At 33.2% G+C, this 10509-nt stretch overlaps 1 protein-coding gene across 1 annotated transcript; it reads left to right on the forward strand.

The window, feature by feature from the left end:
* Positions 1 to 4100: 4100 nt before the first annotated feature.
* Positions 4101 to 9311, forward strand: LOC129887129 (probable beta-D-xylosidase 2). The gene is made up of 5 exons (XM_055962087.1): positions 4101 to 4712; positions 6297 to 6578; positions 6667 to 7285; positions 7375 to 7788; positions 8526 to 9311. The coding sequence occupies exons 1-5, from the start codon at positions 4305 to 4307 to the stop codon at positions 9125 to 9127; spliced, it is 2325 nt and encodes a 774-aa protein (XP_055818062.1). The 5' UTR covers positions 4101 to 4304; the 3' UTR covers positions 9128 to 9311.
* The last annotated feature ends 1198 nt before the right edge of the window (positions 9312 to 10509 follow it).

Below are 10509 nucleotides of genomic sequence, written 5' to 3' on the forward strand. Positions count from 1 at the left end.
CTTTAAACAAGTTGGGGGTCATGACTCTCCCCTCCAACTTGAGGGGGATGTTGGAGTACAGAACCCCAACCCCATGAAAACACAAAGAAAAAAAGAAAGAGCAATGAAGAAGACGGCTTGCAAACACTAGGGTAATGAGAGAGAGAAGTGAAGAAGACGGATGTTTGTGTTGGTGTTGCTTTGAAAGTAAGAGACTCAACTCTTACTTTGACTGAAACAAGAAACAAAATTGATCAGCCAGCTGGATTTATCTTAGTCACACAACATACACACTTGATAGATTAATTCTCCACCATTACATTAAAATTATAACAGATTCAAATCTGATCATGTGACCAACACGTGAAAGAATCAAAGTTTGTTACATATTGGACAAATTAGAATAGGACAAGTGTAATTAGTTTTATCGATTTTTTTTTATTACATAGTATTGTATATAAATAGATGTATAGACTGATGAAAAAGGATACACAGAGAAAATTTCCAAATACAGTATCTTCATCTTCAATTTTGACAGTATATATTACAAAAACAAAGTTTAATAACACATGATTAAAGATAGATCTAACTTTAAATATACCAAATCAAAGGATGGATAAAAAAAATTAATCATTACTAATACATACATCTTATTCAGCTTTATTCCTATATATCTTATCAAACATTCCCAATGTTAATGTTATAAGTAGTAACAAGTCCATTACCTTATTCCATTAATAACCCAAAATCAATTTGTTCTTAGTTCATTTACTTCTCTGTTCATGTGGCCCTTAATTAATCATTAAAATCTGATATTCAACTTTAAAAAATATCCTAATAAAAGGAGTTATTTACTCTCTGTTTTTTCCTTAGAAAAGAAAGCTTTAAAAATAGTAGTGACAAGGGGGCTGCTTCCTTTGCTGGCAATCGCCTGAATGAAGCAATTCAACAATAATTGTATCTAGGAATAATTACGCCCGCCCAAGCAAAAGAATGGTACCTTATATTGCTCTGTTCTGACCCCCACCCATTTACATGTAATAATCAACTCTTGTAAGCAACGTTAACTAATATTGCTCCATTATTCCCTTCCCTTTACGCAAGTTTGTTACAAATGTTTAATAACTCATGAAAGTGGCACACCTAATCCAAATTTGAGAATGTTTAAAAACTCACAAGTACATTAGGATTCAAACTTGATAGACTTTATAATTTGAGATTTTAGCATGTGAATTTATTGTAATGTTAAAATTATGAATTCATATATAATATTATTGAGATTTTTAATAATTTTTTATGTATATATCTATATTTTATGAATTCATAACCAAACAACTACATGGGTCTCTACTTTTATTTGCACGTAAACAATACAAGGACTTTCATAAAGATTTCTTTGTCACGTTTATCATTATACGATTCCTTTAACGTATGTATGTAACGTTGTTATAAGAGATTCGGATGAATCCCAATCCCCATACATCACTTCTCCTCCCATGTTTATCACCGTAATACATATATGTAGCATTGTTATAAGAGAATTCTGAAAGAAAGTCAAAAAGGGAGGTGCACATGCACCGTCCAAGAAGAAAACACGTATTTTACATATTTCAAAAGTTATTGTCTCCTTTAGCAATTTTTAACAAGAACATTTCTGATTCAATTGCATAAGCCCTAGTTTCGACTGACGCAGCAATCGAAATGCGTATTTTACACGAAAACGCGTATTTTACACGAAAATTACGCGTTTTCAATTTTCTATAAATAGAGGGTCTCTTGCCCTCATTTAAATCATATCACAAATCCAAAAGAGTAAGAACACAAAAAGAGTTATACATCAAGATAAATATTGTATTCTTGAGTGTCCTCTTTAATGGGTTATTCCTTATACAAGAGAGAAGCGTTTATTGTTGTTTTCTCTTTGTATTTGAGAGCAGTGTACTCTCATTTTATCATAGTAAAATTCTTCTACCCCGTGGTTTTTTCCCTCTATTTGTTTGAGGAGTTTCCACGTAAAATTCTCGTATCCAATTTATTTTCATTATATATTATCATATAAAATTTTAATTGTGGTATTTCCTTCCTCTAACACTCAAATTTGTCCTTGGCCAGAGGGAATTTTAACTTTTGTTCTACTTATACGTGGTAATTCCATTTTTACTGCCACTGATATGTTTACTTTCCCGTGACTACTTCAGAAATGGTCTTTCTATAGAAACTTCTTGGATTGTACCGTAAAGGCCGTGGATCTCACTTCTTCTTTTAGTGTTCCTTTGTTTATGATTTATCAAAATTAAAGGACAATTTTGTCATTAAATTTCATGATCATAATTTCTTAGTTGTCAATGTCTGTCTTAATTCTTTAATAATTAAGGTGTTGAAAATTCTGAAGAAAACTACGTTATAATTGCGTGTAAGTATAGATCTGACTTTCAGACACATTTATGATTTATCAATCTTTTTTGAAAAAGAAATATATTTAACGAAATTTAATCTCGATGAACTCCCAACCTCCAATAATGTATTAACCATATCAAATATGCAGTGCAAGGACATATGATCAAATTAACGAGACGTCAAAATTAAATATCCCTTTTTAAATTAATTTCCTCATCAACATGTAGTACTTTATCATTATTATATATTTTTTTCATATTTTGTTTAGGGTGAATTTATAATTTAAATTTTATAAATTCAATTGATAAAGCGTTTAAAGTTATCAATTCATATATACTGTTTTGATATAATTATGTTAGTTTATGTTCAGCATCAGAAATATTGAATTGAAATTAACCAAGTATGCTGACTGTGTTCCTCGATATGCTAACTTATCCAGATCTATATTTTATAAATTCTTGCTTCTCCTAGTGGCCGTCCATTTATTACATTGCTTGACCTCCTGTATAGTACAGAAAGTACTTCAATTTGTGACTCATGATGAATTCTCTTGCTCATACGGATCCCCTTCTAATTTCACAACACTCTAGTATTAAAAACATTTTGAACTTTGATCTTAAAGGAGTTCAAAATATGAAGAAGTAAATATATGAATTAGATAAATATGATTCAATATTTATTATAAATACATAAAAAAAAAAACAATTTGCAACCTTATTTAATAGGTTAATTAGGTTTAAAATTGGAAAGTATTTCCTAGCCGTCCAAGATAGGAAGTTGAGCGCCGCTATATCAAAAGTAATTTGGTTGAATAATAGGACTAGTCCACATCCCTCGTTTAATAGGTTTTGCAAGTTGCAACCTCCAACTTGCAATCATAATTAATTAAAACAAGAAACTATAAAAGAACCTTATCCTATATATCTATTATATTCCTATAAACAGTGAAACAAAGCATCATGGGTGTGATCTAATGGATCATGAACAAAGCCCTACTTGTTCGACATACGAATCCAAGATAGTATACTTTTAAAGTCATGTTAATAATTCATATTACTCTGTGACATTTTTACAACAATTGATTGATGCAAATGTAACAAAAAATTTAAAAGGGATAAGACACAAGACTCTGAACTATGATAAAATTGTCGATTATGCATCAAAATTATGTGAAGGTTTTATTACCTTACGTGAACTTAATTTTTTTGGTATTATCTAAACCTCTGAATTATTTTGGTCCATTTTTTGTTGCTGATTAAGTGTATTTTTTTATCAAGTTTTTATGAGTTTTTGGTCTTGTTTTCGTGTAGTTTTTTCAGCAATGTTGATTCAGTTTTCTTCCATGGCATGAATAAGAATAACAACTTGCAAGTTTTATACACTAAATAAATGAAGAAAATTTGTGTAAATTATGAACTTTAAATATCAAGAATAATATTATAGATATCAAAATAAGTGATGCATCTTCATAGATACAAAAATAGTGCAAAAATGCGTGCAATAACATTATTTTTAATACACACAATAAATCAAACATAAAACCCAATATGCGATCTTGACAATTAAGTTGAGGGGGTAATAAGATACAGGATGATAATAACTCACTCTGACATAATTGAGTAAAAAATTAAATTCAGTAGGTTAATAAAATCCTCACGAAATTTACATCTGTTGTAATTGACAATTTCAGGAGAGTTGGGGAATTATTATGCCTTATCCCAATTTAAAACAGTAAAAAGATGCATCACGAATGCCCATGTCCTCATGCATCATTAATTCCATAACCACTAGCTAGCTAACGCAATACCCATGTCCTGAACTAACCAAAACCTTTGTTCTATATATTCTCCTCTTTTTTTTTTACATCCAAAGCTACCTCTCACACACAATTGGAACGACAAATATTCTCCCTCTTAATTCCCACAAAAATGAGTGGAGGCGGCAATAGCAAACCAATTACCTCCACTCTCTTCATTTTCCTTTTCCTATTTGCTTCTATTCAATCAGCTCGTCCGCCATTCGCCTGCGACCAAAAAGACAGAGCAACTAAAAATTTCCCCTTTTGTCAAACCAATTTGCCCATTGGGGACAGAGTAAGGGACCTCATCGGGCGATTGACATTGCAAGAGAAAGTGAAACTATTGGGGAACAATGCGGCGGCTGTGCCGAGGCTGGGTATTAAAGGGTACGAATGGTGGTCGGAGGCACTTCATGGAGTGTCAAATGTAGGACCAGGGACTAAATTTGGGGGTGAATTTCCAGGAGCTACCAGTTTTCCTCAAGTCATTACTACTGCTGCTTCTTTCAATGCTTCATTGTGGGAAGAAATTGGACGGGTAAGAGAATTCAGATATTACTATATATGATGCTCTGTTAATTCTATTGAAGTTTTAAGTTCTTTGCACTAACTACATTGTCGAAAAAACCTGCATAATCTAATCAATTATGCTGAAACTATAATTATAGTTCAAAATAAAAATAAAACTACATATTGATTAAGCTGGAATTAATTATGTTAATATTAGTTATCCTGATATTATTTCTTAGTAAATGTTTGATTATACATTTCATAAAAAGTGTAAAAGACGTGAACAATTAAGTGTACAAAGGATTTTTATTGATAATTATTATCTGGTGAACTAGTAAAACAATAAACACGGTGTAAAAATAATGTACAACTAATTAAAATCCGCTAAGCATACTTTTGTAAGGGTTACTTTCTCTGTGGTGCTTAATGCTCAGTAGAGATCTTACGCTATTTTTCGATTGTTGCGCCAGCATGGAATTGCTGAATGTTGGCGGTGGCCATTTTTTAAATTTCTAATACACGAAAGTATGTTCAGATTTTTTTTTGATATTTTCCAAATTATTTTTTTGCTATTTGAAACAACTAACTTGTTGCCAATGGTTAATTAATATCGTTATGCACATTTTATTATATTAAGGCTCCTCGTTATCCTTTGATTCGAAAGAGAATATATTGGGAGTGGGATAGTTGGGGAGTAATTAAGATAAGAGAAAAAAAATATTAAAGGTACATTTTTGTATAAAGTAGAGGTTTACTTTCTTGTGTGCAAGGCCAATCAAAGGTTTGGCTGCTTTAAGAAAAAGTTGGCAAGTCTGTGGAAGGGTCCCATAGGCCATAACTTATTAGACAGTGACTATATGTAAGGGCATCAAACCAAGTTGCAATTTTTCCAGAACAGGCTCTGTTTTCTATATTAGGTCACACCCTTTTATCAACTCCAAATCGAATCTCCCTTTTATAAATTTTACATTCATTATTTCAAACCTCAATTTGAATCGCAACGTGAGATTTAAAGAAAATAGTTTACTCCCTTTTTTCCAAAATAATTAAATTGTTGAAATATGACACACATCTTAAGAAAAAAAAAATAAAGACATAAGTTAGTTTGTTTTTTTGTATTTTTGTTATTTTCAAACTTCATGCTAACTTTTAATACTCATTTAATTTATTCTTGGAAATTTGGAAATTTAATTAATGAAGGATAAAATTGGGGAAAAAAAACAATATATATCTTGAATAGTGAACAATTCAATTATTTTAAACACTAAAAAATACTCCAACAATTCAATTATTTTGAAATGAAGGGAGTATCAGTTAAATACTCCCCTCGTCAAATATTACTGGTCGATTTCAAGTAGGACGGAATATGGAAAATTGGACAAGTAATATGTGATGGAGGGATTGTCGATTTCATGAAACATAATTTCGAAAAAACTTCAACCTTAATTTTATAAATTAGGCTGAACATGCTAATTTAACCCACATTAGGTATTTGAATTAAAACAGCATACAAATGTGTCATTTAATAGTCTTTTAATTTTGAATGTAGACAGATAAACAGATAAAGTTGTCTTTTTGTTTATGGAGTTTAAATAATAAGGGTGATATGCAGGTGGTATCAGATGAAGCAAGAGCAATGTACAATGGAGAGATGGGAGGTCTGACATATTGGAGTCCAAACGTGAACATTTTGCGAGACCCAAGGTGGGGAAGGGGACAGGAGACTCCCGGTGAGGATCCAGTCGTAGCCGCTGTATATGCCGAGCGTTATGTTAGAGGTTTACAGGGAAATGAGGAAGGTGACCGGCTGAAAGTAGCAGCATGTTGCAAGCACTATACGGCCTACGACCTCGATAACTGGAGTGGCGTTGACAGATTCCACTTTAACGCTAAGGTAAATTCACTACTTATATTACTTTATGACAAGTCATGCATATATTTATATTTATTTTAATAATTATGAGGGGGAATGTACTACACAGGTTAGCAAGCAAGATATTGAAGATACATTTGATGTACCATTTAGAAGTTGTGTTAAAGAAGGTAAAGTGGCTAGTATTATGTGCTCTTACAATCAAGTCAATGGCATACCAACTTGTGCTGATCCAAAACTTCTACGAAAAACCATACGCGGAGGTTGGGGTCTCAACGGCTACATCGTCTCCGATTGTGACTCCGTCGGAGTTTTCTACGAGAGCCAACACTACACATCAACGCCTGAGGAAGCTGCTGCTGATGCTATTAAAGCGGGTCTAGATTTAGATTGTGGGCCTTTTTTGGCCCAACATACTGAGAATGCAGTGCTTACTGGTATTCTCAAAGAGGCTGCTATTGATACCAATTTAGCCAATACTGTTGCTGTTCAAATGAGGCTTGGGATGTTTGATGGAGAACCATCAGCCCAACAATATGGACATCTTGGCCCAAGAGATGTTTGCAGCCCGGACCATCAAGAACTCGCACTTGAAGCTGCTAGGCAGGGCATTGTTCTTCTTAAGAATCATGGACCTGCTCTTCCTCTTTCTCCTCGGCGCCATCGTAATGTTGCTGTCATTGGACCTAATTCCGATGTTACCGTCACAATGATCGGAAATTACGCAGGTAAAAAATAGTTATTCATTCATTAGAAACAGTTAAGGTCACAATTTGCACATTTTTAATGGACAAATTGGGCTCTTTTTAAAATGTAGGTGTTGCATGTGGATACACAAGCCCATTACAAGGTATTGCAAAGTATGCAAAGACCACACACGAAAAAGGTTGTAGTGATGTGTCTTGCACTGACGATAAATTATTTGCTGGAGCTGTAAATGCTGCACGTCAAGCAGACGCAACGGTGCTGGTAATGGGCCTAGACCAGTCTATTGAGGCTGAATTTAGAGATAGAACTGGGCTGCTTTTGCCTGGGTTCCAACAAGAACTCATCTCCGAGGTATCCAAGGCCTCGAAAGGTCCTGTAGTATTGGTCCTTATGTCTGGAGGCCCAGTTGATGTTACATTCGCTAATAATGATCCTCGAATTGGTGGTATTGTGTGGGCTGGCTATCCTGGACAAGCTGGTGGTGCTGCCATTGCTGATGTCCTTTTTGGAGCCCATAATCCAGGTAAACTCACTATAAACCACCTTTAACCAAAACTGGGCTTCTACTCATTTTGATGCCACGGTACATGTTATATGAATCATTTGTATTTATTCCGCTGGGCGTCTATAATGATTAACGTGTCACAATTAGAGTTGTACAGGGCAAATCGATAAATCGCATCAAACCGACAAACCGAACCAAACCGGAAAAAAAAATTCGACTAGTGGTTTGGTTTGACTTGGTTTGGTGTTTGAAAAAAAAAACCGACCATTATAGGGTTGGTTTGGTTTTAACTAAAAAAAGTCAAACCGAACCCAAACCGATCCGATTATAGATATATTACTTTTAAATTATGTTATACATAAAAATATTTATTAAAATGTAATTTATAAATATTTTTTTAAAAATGTTCATAATTTTTGTTTTCTTTCTTACATTTAGATTTGGACTTAAGAAGCTCATCTAAATAATATACAAAAAAAACTCATCTTATAAGGTTATATTATAAAGTTAAAACTTCAAATAGTGTTCTGCCTCCATCTTATATGTTGATATTTTGTACTAGAACTCTTTTTAAGAAGCACTGTTCTGTGCTTTTTATTAGATACTATGAAAAATTCGAGAAACCCGAAAAAATCCGAAAACCCAAAAAATCCGAGAAAAATTGATATCGAAAAACCCGACTTTTATTGGTTTGGTTTGATTTATAGATTTAATAACCCGACACAAATGGTTTGGTTGGATACGATTATTTTCAGGTGGGAAGCTTCCAATGACATGGTATCCGCAGGAGTACCTAAACAATTTACCAATGACAACAATGGACATGCGATCAAATTTAGCCAAAGGATACCCTGGTAGAACTTACCGTTTCTACAAAGGTCCATTAGTATACCCATTCGGGCACGGATTAAGCTACACAAAATTCGTAACCACAATTTTTGAAGCTCCAAAAACATTAGCCATTCCAGTACACGGCCGCCATACTTCCAACAGTACAAGCATATCGAACAAGGCAGTCCGAGTGACACACACAAAATGCAGCAAGTTATCAATTCAGATTCATATCGACGTGAAAAATGTAGGAAAAAAGGACGGTTCACACACATTGCTCGTATTTTCAAAGCCACCCGTTGGGGTATGGGCACCACATAAACAATTGGTCGCATTTCAAAAAGTGTACATCCCTGCAACATCACAACAACGTGTGGCGATAAATATTCATGTGTGCAAGTATTTAAGTGTCGTAGATAAGGAAGGTGTTCGAAGAATTCCTATAGGTGAACATAGTCTTCACATTGGTGATGCTAAGCATTCCTTATCACTTCAAGGATCAGTTCTTGGGGTTATTAAATCTTGATGAAATTTTATTTTTTTGGGTAAAATCTCCAGGTAAAGATTTCTTTGCGTTTTTAATGGAGATTCTTATTCAACAAGGGGATAACCAAAAAATTAGATTTTATTAGATAAGAAGAAAGAAGATATTGTGTTTGGGAAATTGATTGTAACTTTTTATTGAAAGAAATGGTATTTTCTGTTTTTCATACGCTCTGCTTCTGTATCATAAAATTCAAGAGCAACAATATTATTACGGAAAATTTAAAAAAAAAAAAAGGGCGATAAACAATTGTAATTAATGGCAACGCAGATTATTACTAGTATAAACCAAGGCATGCTAATTAAACTGAACATTTACTAGGTAATAGCTGAACGTGTGATGGTCATACCAAATTAAATTAGTAATTTGTAGTTGTGAAATGCACAAGGCATACAAAACCAATGTTTGAGTTAAGGGGTAGGTGTGAATGGAAAATGGAGGGGATATTGAAGCTAAAATTCATTTCAAATAAGAATTTTCTTCCTTATTGGTGGTGGAAAGGAAGACACCAAATCTGTTCTAAATATGTGTTTTTCGCACCATTTTTTTTTGGCTATAGATAGAGAGGTTTACCCTTATTTTCTGTATATTTTCTTACAAATAACAAATCGAGTCTCGTTTAATGTGAGACTATCTTTGAGTTCGAAAAAATTATAGGCGTTTCATGAGGTATCGCTACTCCTATAACAAGTATATCTGTTTTTTCATTGAGCTATGGGAGGAAGTAATCCATCACCTCAAATATAGTAAGGTGATTAATTTTTTTAAGGCCACACAATAAATTATGTGATCTCATTTATTTATTTCTTTATAATAGTTTTTCTTTTGTTTATTTTGGAATTTTTGAATAAAAACAACTAATTCTCTCCAAATCTGATTGAGACTGCTATTTTTTTTGCCGTTCATAATTATTTGTCACTTAAATTTGCAACGAGAAATAGTAGTAACACTTCAATAACTTCACCCCACATGGCCTTTTACGAAGACCAGTCTTGAGTTATATTTTGGACGAGGAAATGTGTTCAACTAGATAGAAAGTCTTGTAACATCGAAAAGTGTGGTGTGATGGATGGTCCCTCCACGTTCTATTCTTAGTCAGAGACACGATATCGAATTTGAGTTTTGAAAATAAGAAAATGTACATAGTGCAATTTCCTTAAATAAGCTTTATACGACATAAATTTAAATTAATTGAGTCAGTCAATTCGATATATAAGATGGTTATACAACAACAAAAGGTAGAAATTTTTGGAAAAAATACCTCAAGCTCACCTAAAGAACACTCAAATACTGCAAATGAAAGAAGGAAAAGAGGCCTAGTAGTAAGATGAAACATATTAAACATTTAATGGACATAAAGGTTG

This window comes from Solanum dulcamara, chromosome 4 (assembly GCF_947179165.1).
Source record: "Solanum dulcamara chromosome 4, daSolDulc1.2, whole genome shotgun sequence".
Lineage (NCBI taxonomy): Eukaryota > Viridiplantae > Streptophyta > Magnoliopsida > Solanales > Solanaceae > Solanum > Solanum dulcamara.

What these genes read in the sequence shown, in the direction of transcription:
- LOC129887129 (XM_055962087.1), top strand. Translation starts at nt 4,305, where the DNA reads ATGAGTGGAGGCGGCAATAGCAAACCAATTACCTCCACTCTCTTCATT. An exon ending in AATGATCGGAAATTACGCAG is followed by an intron (nt 7,286 to 7,374) that starts GTAAAAAATAGT and finishes TTTAAAATGTAG; the next exon opens with GTGTTGCATGTGGATACACA. An exon ending in TTTTGGAGCCCATAATCCAG is followed by an intron (nt 7,789 to 8,525) that starts GTAAACTCACTA and finishes GATTATTTTCAG; the next exon opens with GTGGGAAGCTTCCAATGACA.